Raw genomic sequence first — 16,391 nt, 5'->3', positions numbered from 1 at the left:
CGAGCACACTGCTGACATTTCGTTAGGTTGCCGACCCGACGTTGCTTTATAGTCGTATTTTTCCTTCCCTCTCGTTTCTGCCACTATTCTGCCCACTCAGCCTTCTCTCTTCTGCCATGTGACACATTTCTACACGTGAAGATGCAGAATCCAAATCGCAGTTTCCTCCCACTCGGTCGCCTACACACATTCTGTATCCCTGACTCTCCCCACCTGTAGTGCTCTCAAAGAATAAAGAGGGATGTCAAGGTGGGCAATACTGAAATATTGTTAGCGTTAAACATTGTCGCTCCCATGCAGCACTACAGCGAACACAATTACCTGCTGAGAAAAGCTTTAATTGCTAGGCTTGTGCTCATTTGTGGAAGTGCAGTGGCCTTCTTTGAGTGAGTCCTCTGGAATGATGGAGGATTTATTTAAAACACAAAGGTGTGTACTGCAGCAGGAATATCATGTTTGTGTTGTTTCACTGTACATGTGGCATGTGACAAAAAAGGAAGTTTGAGACAATAATCAACAGATAATCCTTATCAAATATCAAGCAGTGTCTTCACTTGAAAAATTAATCCTGGAGAAAGTCACTCTGTTGCCATGGTGAAATTAAATTATATTGGCTGGGGTGAGAATGTAGCCAAAGGACAAACTCTGTGTGTGTGTGTGTGTGTGTGTGTGTGTAACCTACAGAAGAGGATTAGAGCCAGTAAAAGTCTATAATTTGGGGTCATGACTTTTTGAGTCATGTTATGAAGCTATGAAGCTTAGACTTTTGAGATTAAAGTCAGACTTTTGAGATTAAAGTCAGACTTTTGAGATTAAAGTCAAAATAAGATTAAAATCAGACTTGTGAGATTTAAGAGAGATTTATAAGATTAAAGTCAGATTTAAGAGACTGACTTCTGAATTTTGTGATGACATGCAGAACAGCCTAGTTACAGTATAGTAATTGGAAACAATAGATTCCAAGCATATGTATGTTTCTTTAAATAATCTCACAACTGAACAGTGGATGTCATAACTATTTAATTTAATAAAGCAGCAGTAAATAGTTCATGATGCCGCTATGAGATTTTCATTATATATTAGATGATAATGCGTTTATTTTGTGAACTGTACGCTTTGTGAACTGGTGCTTCTGCTGGTAGTACCACCGGTAGAAGCACCACGTCCTTTTTTCTGGGTTATTTACTGGCTTTATGTGTCTCTGTGACTGTATATAAGACGAACAATAAAACAAAAACAGGGTTATAGTCACTATAGTCATATTCTTTCAGAGGTTTACCTTATTGGTAGCTATGCTCGTTATATGTATGCGAACTTAATTACATTCAACCTAGTTCTGGCCCTCTGTTTAGCTGCCTGCCAATTATATAACACATTTATTGCACAAGTTAGACTTTCACATTATATTCAAGCTTCTTAATTTGAGCCCATTTGGTCTGGAACAAACTGGACGAGGAATGTCATCTTGCAACATGCTAGCTTTGAAGCATCAAGAAACATAACTGTGTCATACGTGCATTACCTCTGCAGGACAACAGTTCCCTCTAGCAGCTGATAATACAACTGTTTTTATTGCTGGTCTGTATGATAGGACTTGTCCTACATTAATACTTTATTTATTTAAATAAAGCTGCTACTGATAATGTGATGAAAGGCCTGCACATGGACACCATATCAACCATTTTAAGTACATTTCCATCCCAGTTGGATTTTCGTCAGCTTGGAGTGATGAAAAATGATTGCAACAGCCATATACACACTGTGTGTACCAAATATTAGTTTTACTGTGACAGACTGATTCATCAAGACATATATATACCATGGATGGATGGAGGAGCGTACACTTCCTCCTGTTATTCTCCCTCTCCTTTGCTGCCTCCATCACTCCTCCTATTGGGCAGGCACTCCGTTTCCATGGTTACACACCAGTTGGCTGGGTGTTGCGTTTGTGTGTAGGTGGGCGCAAGAGTGGGGGTGCTTATGCTGCATATGTCGTTATTTGCGATATGAACTTGTATGTGCAGCTGTGTGCTCTGTGTGTGTGTAGTGGCTGTTATAGTAGAGGAGATGGACTCCAGGAGAGACGCCGAAATGCAGGATTGATAGAAGCACACGGCAACGCTGTCACGCTGCTTCGTGTGCAAAGAGGCGCACACAGAAGATGAATTCAGAAAATTATGTGCCAAGCATGTAACAACACACTTGTCAACATCAGACCGGCTTCCTCAGAATCTTTTTCTTCTTGTATTGCAACTGATCTTGTGAACAAAGACGAGCTGAAGCAGCAGGGTTGAAGAGAGGCACATCCAAGTTCTTTCTGTCTTTGCTGGCCTCAGCGGAGTCACAGGCAGGAAGTTATGCTTAATGCCAGCAGTGACTCAGGGCAGTACAGTATGGATGGATAAGCAGCGAACCACATTACACAATGTCACGTGATGGCCTGAGAACTGCGTCTTTCTATAGTAAATAAATGCTTTTATGCTAGTGGAGATCTGGGGTAAAAATCTGCAAAGTCAAACATGTGGAGCAAGCCACAGTGCTTGGCTAGCAGAAATCCAGAATTCCCGATAACTGGTAAAATCAGTCAGTGCTCTGCAGAAAATCTGCAGCAGTGTTTCCTGTTTTTGCTGATCCATTTAGCCTGTGAAATAGAGACGATCCACACATGAAAATATGTCAACACAGAGGGAGTTTTCAAAGATGATGGGAGGACTCGGAGTGCATGCATTTCAACAGAGTAGGTCAACACTGGATGGAAGCCATGGTACTGTCCCTCAGTCAAGTTCCAAGGGTAGCTTTGAGGTTTCTAAATAATTGCTAGCTTCGGGTTTGGAGCATATGGAAGGCATGCTGGTTAAGTGCTGAATTCCCACAACTGATGCCAGCGTTCTCAGTTGGTGTTTTGTGCATTTTGTAAAGAAAAGGTAATTAAAGGCACAGAAAACTGGAAGGTTTTAAATTTTAGGTTTATAGCAATGATCTTCATAAAAACATTTAATCTCTTAAACCTGCAATTCTGTGTCACACCAGAAGCTTTTTCAGGGAAAATGCAACATTAACTTGTGACAGATCAGGCAGAATTACTGGGAAAAGGCTTAAAGTTAATTAAACTGTCATGCATTTGTGTTGGTCAGGCCACCATTTTGGTCTTGACTGACATTGGTGTGAAAAAAGTAAAGATATAAATATTCTATGCAGGTGTCTGTGAAGGTTCTCAGTCATTCAGGTCATTGGAGCTTGCAAAGAAAAGCAGCTGGACTTCTTTAAGTTGCTTGAAGACATTTCTTCAAGCAACTTAAAGACTTTCGAGGATGCCAATGTTCACATTTTGGACAGAGAGGACAGATGGTTTGAAAGAGGAGTGAAAGAAGCCATCTATGTCCACTGTGAGCGACCATCTTTGAACAGAGGCGGTGGTTTACAACACCAACTGTCTGCCATCTATAATCCAGTTTTGAGTTCCCCCCCCAGACGCCTTAACGCCCACTCACATCCTGGGCCATCTGACCTCAGGAAATCACATGATAAGGTGGGGCCAGGTTTCACAATGAGCTCACCCGAAACCCTGGCTGATTGGGACCCACACCCAGTTTCACACCTTGGCTCAGGCGATTAGGGGATCATCAGGGGGTCCTTTTGTCCCTCTGTGGGGGGTTACTCCCACTAGGTTTAAATCTGGGACTCCCCGCCATTTGACCTTAGAACTGAAGAAGCTTCTCGGATGAGAGGTGAAACGTCTTCAAGCAACTTAAAGAAGTCCAGACGCTTTTCTTTGCAAGCTCCTTTGACTATTCCATGCAGGATTAATTGTAATAACTTTGTTGATGAACTTCACATTTTCTTGGTTTCCTTTAGTGCCAATTCATTAATTTTCATTTGAAGTCTCACTGTGTGGTTGTTAGATTGTTCTTGTCGAGTTAGTTCCTGTAGTGCTCTTTGTATAAAAAATAATCTTCCTATGATTGTCTAAAGCTGTTATGTGGCGGCTGTGTGCAGGCAGGAAAAGGACCCAAGGTGCAGACTCCAGAGACAAACGTAAACTGAAACAGCTTTAATGCTGAACTCAAACAGAACAAAAGTAAGAATCCAAATAACTTACACGGGCAGACAAAACACACAGCTAGATCAGGGTAGATCGCAACAATAAAAAACTGAAACATAGGGCTTAAATACATAGAGGGAGCAATCAGGGAATGGACAACAGGAGGGAAACACAGCTGGGGCAAATCAGAACTGACAAGACAAGGAAGCGTAAACTGAACACACTGAGATAAGACAGAGACCTTCAAAGTAAAACAGGAAACACATAACACAGACTGAACAAAAGACACAGACTCACATGCAGGCACTACAACAGAGGGAACAGAGACGTGGGACCAGGGCAGACACAGACACTGACTGGACACGGGGATATAGCGGACAGGGAAGACAGCAATTAAGGATTACACAGAGACAAACCATAAGACATGACTCTAACAAAAACCCAAAGACTAGAAATTATAAATAATATAATAAACTCAAAAACCCTGGGTCAACAACCCAGGCATCCTAACAAAAGCACCTGGTAACTGGGACTATAGCAAATCCTACTCATTTCAGCTCCTTCACAGTGGAATAAACTCTAAAAAAAAGATAAAATCTTAAACCTTGTTGGGTTTTTTTTCTCCTATTTTCACTCCATGTAATAGAAAGTAAAGCTCTCTCGGTCCAGCTTTTTGCCTTTCCTTTGGTACTTGTGTTGACCTTCAAAAAGAGAGGTACAGCTGAGTGGTTTTCCATGTCCAGCTGAGTTGGCGTGAATTTACCTGAAGCTAGACAGTTTCAGTTTTTAGACATCTGCCCCAGCATCGAGACTCAGTGCCAGGTCAGGAGAGCTTTAATTCTAAAAGCAGACTGCTTTTCAATATTACATCACCCCTGAGTATGTGTGCTACCATGGCCATGTGGTCGCACAGGAGACCATTGTGCAGAAGTTTGGGAGGATCAGCGAAGCCTCGAACAACCAGAAAAACAGACACAAGCGGATCATTATCCATGATGACTCAGTGCAGTCCTACAAGCTTTTATTGTAAGCGAGTATTGTTTAGTCATTAACTCTGTCCAGATCATTTTCCGTCGAAATAAACTCAGTCTATAGAAGCATCTTTCTCTGAATACCTGTGTCAGGGATCAGCAAGCAGCTCAGAGCTCTGACATTGAGATTTCGGTTTATTTACAACAGATTGTGAGGTTGAAAAAAATCGTCACACGCGCTGTCTTTTGTAGGTCACTGCGGTTCATATTTGCAATTCTTTTGTGCTGTGTTAAATCAGGCTTCTGTGGTGGATTTCCATCTTTGCTATTTTCCCCCCCTTCTTCTTTTTTTTTTCAACCATGAAGCCATATTAAGGATGAGCCGTGTTTGCCTTCTTTGTGTTTGCCCGGGTGGAAATACAGAAAGCCAGCAATACAGCAGCACAATAAAAACAGGATATTGACCGTGAAGCAGCATCTTCTCACCTCCTGAGAAATCTAAACAAGATTTATAGACACAATCAGCTTAGATGAGAAAGCAAAATAGTGTGTGTGTATGTGTGCTTGTGTCTGTAACCTGTTTATTCATTAAATCAGAATGACTTAGCATTTAACTATTTGTACAGTTTTTGTAATCGCCATGAGATAAAAGTGATATCTTGGGGATGAATCGAATTAAGGGACAGAGAAGCAGCCTTATGATTAAAAAGTCTCCATCAAAGGGCATGAATAAGTGACATTTCCCCCTCTTTCAGCCATTTAGATACCCTCCAGCAGGGCATTTGATCTCTGAATACCCCAGTGGAGCTACTTCTAGCCAGAGCTGCTGCAAGGTTTAATATGTGCAGATGCATGAATATGAGGTAGAGCATCGTTGAGGGGAAGCATATGTGCTCCACAAACCAAAAGGTTAGGAAACATGACATCACGGGATAAAACAGAGGAAACAAGCCTTACTTTAAACAACAGGGAGGTCTGCAGTCAATGAGGAAAGCTGACCCTTTCCTCTGGCAGCAACCTATCTGCCTCTTCTCCTCTTTCTTTACTCTTTCCTTTGCATCCATCCAGTCACCAAAGGCTTTCTCTCGTCTCCTAAATTTCATTTGACATTCACACATGGTCAGCTGATCCTTCACAGTCCATTTGTTTGACCGTTACACGGAGCAGCGACTCTCCCGAAGAAGTGGAACACCCCAAGCATGCATTTAGCTCGATGAAAGCTTGGACCTTTAAAGAGGCATTTTCAGCTTTATTCAAATATAACAAGACAGTTACATTTGTTTTTTTTGTTTTTTTTTTGGAACATGGAAACACAGAAGCTAATAATCTAATCCTTTCAAAGTGGGGAAGTTTAGTGTAGCACAAATACTGTGAAATGTTGCTCTGACAGTGTGCTTTTGTTTCTCTTCCTAACTCTTGACAGTTTCCCACTTGATTTCATGCAATTCACAGTACTAAAGCTTTTTATTTTAAGCTTTTTATTAATAATACTTCAAACACGTTGTTTAAGGATTTAGGTGAAAATAACTGAATGCTTACTGACTCATCTGAGCTCACGTAAGCCGTTCTCCTACTTCAGCATCGTCCTTTACAGTCTCAGTATTGGGTCAACCATCTCCACGGCAACACAACACAAAAGTCGCCATCTTCAGTTCTCATGTCACGAATGTTTACACAAATAATCAAAACTGCATTTTTTCACATTTAAGCGCAGACAGAAGGTGTCATTTTCTAAAGTATGCTTGATTCCAGTTCCACTAACAGCCGAATGAACGCGCAGTCCTACGCTAACCTCTTTCACCCACACAGTAGTATGTTTTCATTCAGTCCAATTAGAGGCTTCAGGTCTGCGGTCGAGTAAACAACACTTACTCTCACTGTTGTCATTTTATCTCGTCAGACCGCAGCCAATCCAAATCGATATTCTCACATTACTCGGCAGAGGGGGAGGAGATGTGAGAGAGAAAAGGAGCCCTCAGAGGATTTACGCTGCTCCCTTGGCCTTTAAAATTGATGTTGCCTGGAGTTGTTCATTTTGTTGTGGAAATAAAGGGCAGATTATGGATATGTGTGCGCACACTTTCTGTTGTTTGTATGTCTTTGGGACACTGTTTGGACAGGCTAAATGAAGGCCAACTGGAAGCATCTCGGCAGTGTATTATTAAATGGGTTTGCTTTGCCGCCTGGTTGCCAGATAGTGGAAATTAGGCATTGGAATAATGAGACGGCAGATAGAAAATTCATTTCAGAGATACAAATAATACATTTGTGTCATATTTATCGTCACTTACATTTGGACTGTGTGGGGGTTCTGGCTGTCTTAGCAGGTCATTTCTAGTACAAGTTACCAACCTTTGTTGACCGAGTCAGCCTTTTTACTCCACGTAAATAAGTAAATGTGGACTCTTACTACTCTGCCCTCTTTCACCTTATAAATGGCTCACGAATATCTTTCTCCAGAAATACCTTTCGTAACGTTGGCTCTTTTTGTCTAACTTTGGTCGACTGCATAATTGTGAATCTTCACAAGGACATTCAAAGTTTCAGCCTGATTAACTTGGTTAGCTCATGGAAAGCAGTTTGATTCCTTTTGTGTGTGGAGGACACACGTGGTATCACTCACTAACTGAGTGATTTAAAGGCAGGAACTGAAGAAAAAATGTCATTTGCAAAGTAGAAAATCATAGAAGATCATAGATCATATCATTTCTGTGCATGCAAAGATACAATAAAATATGCTCAGTTTGCAAACGTGAGAGAATAGGATTCCCTTGCTTTGTCCTTGAGAAGTAATGTCATCATACAAATTAGGGCTGGGCCATATCATACCTTTCACGGTAATACCGGTATAATGCTGGGCAACGATAAGAAAAGGAAATATCACGATAGAATATGGGTAAAACGCGCATGCGCAGTGCCTTTGTTTTCATACGCACATGACGGAAAAAGCATGGCGGCGACGGAGAATGAGAAGGGCGAAAGCGGATCGTTGAATGAAACAGATGAACCAGAATTGGTTTGTAAAAATGCTGCAACTTCAATGGTGTGGAACTGGTTTAGCTTTCGTCCGTCAGATACACAACAAAGCACTATTTTTGGTAGAGCATGCTAGCGGGCCGTCGTTATTACCGTGTTTTTTGAAAAACGTTTACTGACCTCGAAACAATTTTATGTGGTACACGGCGCTCGAAAATCTGTCAAATGTTTTAGTACGACTTTGCTAAGCTACGAACCCGCACCGCTTGATGGATTGTCGGAGCATTACGGCTATCGTAGGCAGGAGCCTCGCGGAGTGATACGTACTGTGCGTCAACATAATATTACCGTATTGTGTATGTATAACCTCTTTTTAAGTTATGCTGAGGATATGTCGGCCAATTTCCACTGGAAATGCCTTTTGGTTAAACTGTCAGCGAGGAATTTGCATTTGCACTGTTAAATTTTTACATAACTTTAATGCACATAAAAAACAGCACTAACAAAGTTGTGGAGTTGTAAAGTGTTTTGTCAGTTATATCGTTATCGCAAATTTTCAAATGTCGTGATAAATATTTTTGGTCATATCGCCCTGCTCTACTACAAATTATGCATTTTTTCTGGCTTCTGGTTCAAAAAGAAACTAGAAAAGTGGACATAAAAATATAGAAGAACCAATCAAATTAATATTTTTTAGTCATGATGAAAGAAAACAGACTGGTCATTGATGCAGATGTTTGCTAACATCATAAAAACAAAACATTGTAGTAAGCAAAGGCTTTAGCTATTGTAGTTCTCAAGTATAGTCTCAAATTATTGTAAATACTTTCTGTTGTGCAGTCTGGCTATGCAGAGAGCTCAGGCTTGAAAGGATGTGCAGCAGGTGAAGTCTGCTAATGAATATAGAGCGTGTGTTTAGAAGACGGAGGAAGTATTTTGAGGAGCTTGTGAATGAAGAAAATGAGAGAGAGGAGGATGGATTGGGGAAAGTTGGTGACTCGGGAAGTCCAGAGGATTAGTAAGGAGGAAGTGAGAGCAGCTGTGAAGAGGATGAAGAGTGGAAACACAGTTGGTCCAGATGACATACCCGTGGAGGTATGCAGATGTGCGGGCAGCAGATTTTTTTGCTTAACAAAATCTTGGGAAGTGAGAGGATGGCTGAGGGATAAAGAAGAAGTGTACTGGTACATGTTTTCAAGAACTAGTTGATGTTTGGTAACAACAGAGGGATAAAGTCAATGAGCCATAACATGAAGCTGTGGGAAAAATTTGTTGAAGCTAGATTAAGAAGTGAACTACCGATCAGTGAGCAGCGGTAGATGTGAGGGTTGCTTTGAGAGTGTTGATGGAAAAGGATAGTGAGCAGATCTGAAGGAGTGGCACTGCGTCTTTGTGGATCTAGAGAAAGCATATGATAGGAATTAGGAAGATAGGAATTATGATACTGTATGAGGACAGTAAGGCAGTGGTGAGGTGTGCAGTAGCAGTGACAAATGGATTCAAGTTGGGAGTGGGATTACATCAGGTTACATAGCCCCTATTTGTTTGTGATGAGAAGGAGCCAGTGTAACAAGGAAGCTGTAAGGAGCAGGGGTAGTGAAGGTAGAGGAGTTTAAATACCTGGGGTCAACCGCTGAGAGCAAAGGATGGTGCCCTGAGAGGAAAAGAAAAGAGTGCAGACAGGCTGAAGTCAAATCAAATCAAATCAAATCACTTTTTATTGTCACATCACATGTGCAGGCACACTGGCACAGTACATGCGAGTGAAATTCTTGTGTGCGAGCCCCACAAGCAACAGAGATGTGCAAACACAACAACACAAACGAGCAAAATACAAGAATGGCCAACCTGAAACTAATAAATATATGTACAATATATAATAGTGTATGCATTTCTGGATGTGTATACTAAATATTTTCCTACGTGTGTGTGTGTGTGTGTGTGTGTGTGTGTGTGTGTATACACATTTTTACAAATTAAATAGTAAAAAAATAAAATAAAATAATAATAATAATAATAATAATAATAATAATAATAATAATAATAATAATAAAATATATAAAATATACAGAGTTGAATATGTGCAAAACAAGTGGCATTTATATACAGTGTGGAGTGCATAATGTTGAAGTTCCAGTAGTGAAGCTGAGGTGTCTATGACGTGTTCAGCAGTCTGATGGCCTGATGGAAAAAGCTGTCTCTCAGTCTGCTGGTACGGGACCGGATGCTGCAGAACCTCCTTCCTGATGGAAGCAGTCTGAACAGTTTATGGCTGAAGTGGATGAAGTGGATGGAGACAAGTGTCAGGGGTGATTTGTGACAGAAGGATAGCAACAAGAGTGAAAGGGAAAGTTTACAAGAAGGTAGTGAGCCCTGCTATGATGCTTGGAGACAGTACCACTAAGAAAAAGAGGGGAGGCTGAGCTGGAGGTGGCTGAGCGGAAATGCTAAGAGTCAGCAGATGAGATGATGTCAAGATGATGTATAAGAGAACTACTTGAAACCCACTCTTAACATTAACATTGCACGTTACATTATTGTGTATATTTGCATGTTTCCAAATAGAACAGGCTGCTACTTAACACCTTGTTATAGTCATTGTTTCTTTTATAATTCATATTTGTTTTTGTTATAAAACGGAGCCGAATAAGCGAAAAAGTAGATATGCCAAAATGCAGCCAAGCGATAGAGTACAGAGTATGGTGGGTTTTTTCTTCACAAGATAACAGTCTGATAACACAAGCTGTCACCAAACATGGCTTTATCTAATTAAAAGCACACACCCTGCTTTCAGCAATAACCATGAGCCAATCAACAGAGAACGGATGCCAGTAGTGTTGTCAGGAAGAAGTTTTCTTCAGGCCCATCACAGCCCAGCAGCCACTGTGAGCAAACTGGGTCTTGGACACATTTGTTTCCAGGGCAACAGCCACATGGGAAAATTTAACCTCAGAAAAAGTTTCAGTTGTACAGTACTGAAGAAACTAATGACGGCTTTTTCATTCCCTTTGCTCGCTACTTAAAGCATATGATCAAATAATACAAGGACTGTTTTGTTATTTTATGGCAAAGAAACAAGATGGACTGCTTTTCTTTTACTACAGTGAGCTAGCTGGGAGATTTTAATTTTCAGCCTTTAATCGTGTTACTGTTTTCCCTTTCAGAGCGCCCATCTGGCAATGATTGACACTCTGATGATGGCATACACAGTGGAGGCTGTGAGCGTGGAGAAGGTGATGGCCTGCATTTGCCAATATCCATCCTGCTACCCTGAGGTGGAAACACCTTATGACACTGAGGATGCAGTGACCACCTGGATCAACAAGGTCAGTTATGGTACACAATGTTTTCTTAAGACATGTTATAGAGAGATAGAAATGACTGTGTTTGTGCCTGGTATTTTGTACCTGGCAAAAAAAGTGTTTGGGCCACAAGACTAGTGTCTTAAGATTACAGGTGTTGTTGTATTGCTTTCTGTAAGCCATCCCATGAGTCGACGTATGATTAAACATTTTGTTTTGTCACAAGAAATCCAAACCTGCAGAAGCATAGGTCATTCTGACATCAAAACAACGTTTCTCATCAGTCATCTCTCAGCTGTGCAGCACAGGTCAATTTGTCCTCCTCACAGGCGAACCTCTATAAAAATCTTTTTTCTAAAGAGCAAATAATATTTTGTAACATCAAGGACTGATCAAAAGTAATGCCCTTTGAGATTTTGCCATTTCATAAGTGTCCCCTTTCATTGTGTTCAATGTCTTTTTAAGGAGCTCTTTCAAAAGTCTCACACAGGGGCGTTTCACCAACGTCGGTTTCATGAAGCTTGACCTCTGAAATTCACATTGCACAGTGAAGTCCAGCGAAAACACTGACCTAAATACCATGAAATCTGATCTAGATACACCATGTTGCCTTCATGCCCTGAGGTTCTGCCATATGATGCATACAGGTAGATTCACTACAAATGAGAAAAAAATACCTGCACACTGTTGTGACTCAGTCTGCAGGTGAACCCTAAGACTTCACCTACCCACCGCTCCTCGCTGGGCGCTGCTACCCCCCGCTGGGGGTACTTGTTGGTTCTGGGGCGCGTGGCTGGATGTTCTGGTGTGGCCCCTGGAGCCCTGGGACCCTGATCTTAGCTCACAGCCTCTAGGGCAGCCTCTAGCGGGGTGAGCTGCCCATCGTCTCTGGTCCTTTGAGACTCCCACCCCTTGGCCGTGGGTATTCTATTTATGGCCTCCCACTTCTCCTGCTAGGATGGGCAGGCAGATATTGCTGAGATGTGTGGCCTCGAGTCTTCAGTACTCTTGGAGGCTGCGGCTGGCCCAGTTCTCCTGGGAGGGGTTGTTGTAGCTTATGACAAAGACAAACACACCCCACAAGAAGATTTCTGATTTATGTACTTTTGAATTTTCTAATTTTTGTGTTCCAGGTGTTGTATGTTTGTTCTTCCTTACAGGTGAGGCAGTTAGCGATACATTATGCATGTCTATTTTGTACTCTATCCCCCCCCCTTTTTTTTTTCTTCTGCCTTAGACATTGTCATACTGTGTACTACATATAATGTATTAACTCAAAAAAGACAAATAGAAATGAAGAAATAAACAGAATTTGTAGAGCTGATGTTGGAAAAGCAAAATGTGTTTGTTATTTGTTATTATCCTGTTATTGTTTATTATCCTGATACCTATAGAAAATTCACTAAATTTAGCTCTATTGTGTCACAATAAACACATTTTTTTACAGTCACATCTGCAGGAGATAAGTCAGTGTTCAGTCTGTGTGTTGGTTCAGGCACAAAACATTCTTATATCCGCAAACTCACATTTAATATATAGGCTTAAACCATGTTACATCAGGCTATATATGACCTATGAAACATGCCCTACAAAAGTGTTACTTATACTATCACAGCAAATCAGACTTTCTAAGCGTGTAAGTGGTTGTGGTCATCATCTGCAGACACATATGGCTGCTCCTCCATACAGTACTACAGAATCTACAACAGTCTGTTTGCATTCCTCTAATAGAGACAAGGAGCTGCTGTCAGCTTTCAGCTATACACGCACATGCACACACTCACAACAGCAAACAGGAGGTGTGGTCTTGGTGTCCCACTGATCTGACATATGGCTCTCTGTTGGGTTCCACTTGTGTTTTACTGATTTCTCATTTTTAACTCATGCTAGATGCTAGATTTAAATAAAATCAATTCAGCTCCACTTAAATGCATTGTTAATAAAGTAAATTTAATGTAAAATGTGTATAATCCACAGACTGGTGTTGTGGTTTACTGTAGAAATCAATGACTGTAGAAATGACTGTTTTCTACAGTCATTGGTAGAAATCAGAACAAAGTCACAAAAATGGACCAGGACTGCTTTTTCCTTTGAATCAGCTCTTAATAAGAAATAAAAAGATGACCATGGTGTCACTGTTTTTGAATATTTTATATATGTTACTTTAATTACTGGCAGGACAATAATGTGGAAACTAAAATTTCAGTATTAAGGTTACCAATTTGAAAATAAACTATGGAGATAGGGCTGGGCCATATTATACCGTTCACGGTAATACCGGTATAATGTTAGGCAACGATAGGAAAATGAAATATCGCGATAGAATGGGAGTAAAACGCGCATGCGCAGTGCCTTTGTTTTCATACGCACATGGCCGATTGTTGAGTGAAACAGATGAACCAGAATTGGTTTGTAAAAATGGTGCAACTTCAGTGATGTGGAACTTATTTGGTGTTTGTCCGTCAGATACACGACAAAGCACAATTTATTGCAGAACATGCAAGCGGCCGTCGTTATTGTCGTATTTGTCGGACTAAGATGCTCTTAAATCTGGGAGTAATCTGGGTCCTAAACTCCGTATGCTTCAGGTCAAACAACACTGCAGCATCACTGAGCGTTAAAAACTGTCTAAATTCTTTCATCTTTAATAAAACGATCAGCATTGCTGCTTTACCAGGTGTAACTATAAAGTTTAACTTCCAGGCATCCATGAAAACAAAAGTTATTACATTTAACGGAGTTAGAAGTTAGCAGGAAGCTAGCGGAAGTTAGCTCGCTAGTTTTGCTAGTTACCTAAGCATGATATTGCATGTTCTGACTGAGAGATTTCTGAAAAAAATCAAACGTACAGCTCTGCTATCACTTCCAACATAAATGAAGACAGGAAACTAAACAGCAGTGACGTTTGTAGGGTTACTGAAGTTGGGCTAGCTGGTATATAATGATGTGCTACGTGATCGCTAGCGACACAGCTATATTAGCATAACATAAACAGTGAAGCTGGAGGACGAACACTAACACTTTTCCACTTATAAAAGTTAAGGTTAAGGTTCTTCATGGTTAGAGACAAATGCAATCGCATGGCAGGATGCTGTAAACGGACCAAACTTCAGTCAGGAGAACAACTGAGATAATCCATCCACAATACGAGGTTAGTCATTAATATACTGCAACATGGGAATAGAGCAGCTGCCAGAGAATTCAACATTAATGAATCAATGGTACAGAAGTGGAGGAAGCAAGAAGAATGAGTTTAATCAAGTTTGATTTATCTGACTGCTTTGTTTCGCTTAATGTGCCTTATAATCCTGTGCACCTTATGGTCCGAAAAATGCGTACTGCACACTGCAGTTTAATGTTGCAAAGCACCTCTTTTTAACTTCAGTGGATATTATACATGGTTATGCTCAGGATATGTCAGCCCATTTCTACTGGAAATGCCTTTTGGTTAAACTTTCAGCAAGGAATTTGCATTTGCACTGTTACATTTTTATAAAGCTTTAATGTACATAAAAACCAGCTTCTTGTTTAAGTGAAAATAAATGGAAGGTTGTCTTTTTGCGCTAGTAATGTTGTGGAGTTGTATTTTGTCTCGCATCAATTATATCGTCGGTTATATCGTTATCGCAAATTTTCAAATATATATCGTGATAAATATTTTTGGCCATATCGCCCTGCTCTATATGGAGACTAACTTAAAATAACAAAACTAATTTGGCTATTACACTTTCTAAGAGAGCAATTTGAGTCATACGCTTCTTGATGCTTTTGTGGCTCGGGTCATTTTAAACTTGTTTGTGCTCTCTCTTTCAGGTAAATGAATACCTGAAAGAGATTGTGGTGCAGGAGCAAAGGAAGAAGGAAACGCAGGGCACCGAGCCTGCTGGGAGTCCTCGGGTAGGTGATTTTTTTTCCCCTTCAATTTCTCATCTTTAGTCCTTCACAAACTAGGCATAAAAACACAAATGTTTGTTGGACAGTAAACAGAAGCAAAGTAAAACTCTTGGCTCTGCTTAATAGAATTATTGCCACATTCGCCTTTTGACTGACAGATATTTGTCCCAGACCTCTATGTCACTTTATGTCTGTGAACAGCTTCCTGGACAGAAGTTAAGCTGTTAAAATCCTGATGCCATCAAAGAAAATCTGACTCACAGATGTCTGAGCTTTAGATTACGCTCAATCTGTCTTAATTAAATCACACAGAGAGAGGAAGAGATAAGACCAGGTTACTTCTTCAACACCATAATGAGTTTATCTGCTCTGACAACTCTGCATGCTTCAATCACTTCATCTTTGTCTTAACCAGAACATCAGCCCTCTGCAGTCTAATGAGGTAATCAGGGGTGACCCAAGTTCATGGTCCAGCCCACAGTCCAAACCAGTTATATAACCGACTCTACTATCAGCAGTAATTTAGAATGCAATGAGACAGGCTGGTGTGGCCTGTGTGTGTGTCTGTTTATTGTATTTAAGTAATCCATGCTGGATTCTGTAGTTTGACACTGCATTTGCAGTAAATAATTTAGTGATTCACTGAGTAATGCCTCTCATGGGTGGAAATGAATTAACTGAAATCTCATAAAGTCCTTCTTTAAATTCAAATACCTCATAAATCTCTTAAGCAGGTCTATACCAGTCCATATGTTCACAGATACAGTATACCTACAACAGGACTACTTAGTACTGGGAGTAAATAACATATGTGATGTACTATTTAACAAATAATGTGAGACAGAATAGGCTTTATTGACTGCATTTTGCCACTGATATGCATCACCTTGTGTGCTGTTTAGTCATCAATACTATTAAATATATATATGGAAATGTAAATTATTTCATTAATTCAATTAAATTTTATGTGTATAGCTCCAAATCACAAGAACAGTCACTTCAAGTAATGAGTAGTAGAGAGAAAACCCCAATAATCAGACAACCGCCTATGAGCAAGCACTTTGGCGACAGTGGGAAGGAAAAACTCCCTTTTAACAGGAAGAACCCTCCAACAGAATCAGGCTCAGGGAGGGGTGGTGAGGGGAGGGTGACAGGACAAGAGAGCCAGAGATAAACAAATATCTGAAGTTTTATTTATACTGGTGT

At 40.5% G+C, this 16,391-nt stretch overlaps 1 protein-coding gene across 4 annotated transcripts in view; it reads left to right on the top strand.

The window, feature by feature from the left end:
* Nucleotides 1–16,391, top strand: part of camsap2a (calmodulin regulated spectrin-associated protein family, member 2a) — a 45,114-nt gene that overhangs the window by 6,486 nt on the left and 22,237 nt on the right. For all 4 annotated transcript variants that reach the window (XM_085433183.1, XM_085433181.1, XM_085433180.1 and 1 more), the window contains exons 3-4: nucleotides 11,154–11,315; nucleotides 15,105–15,188. In XM_085433183.1, the coding sequence (XP_085289309.1) occupies nucleotides 11,154–11,315; nucleotides 15,105–15,188 (246 nt within the window). The remainder of the gene's footprint in view (nucleotides 1–11,153; nucleotides 11,316–15,104; nucleotides 15,189–16,391) is intronic.

Source organism: Copadichromis virginalis, linkage group LG15, assembly GCF_057382275.1.
Source record: "Copadichromis virginalis isolate Kocher_CV1m ecotype Utaka linkage group LG15, C_Virginalis_male_GT1.1, whole genome shotgun sequence".
Lineage (NCBI taxonomy): Eukaryota > Metazoa > Chordata > Actinopteri > Cichliformes > Cichlidae > Copadichromis > Copadichromis virginalis.
Note: the sequence above shows the minus strand (reverse complement) of the source record. Positions and strands in the feature narration are given on the sequence as shown.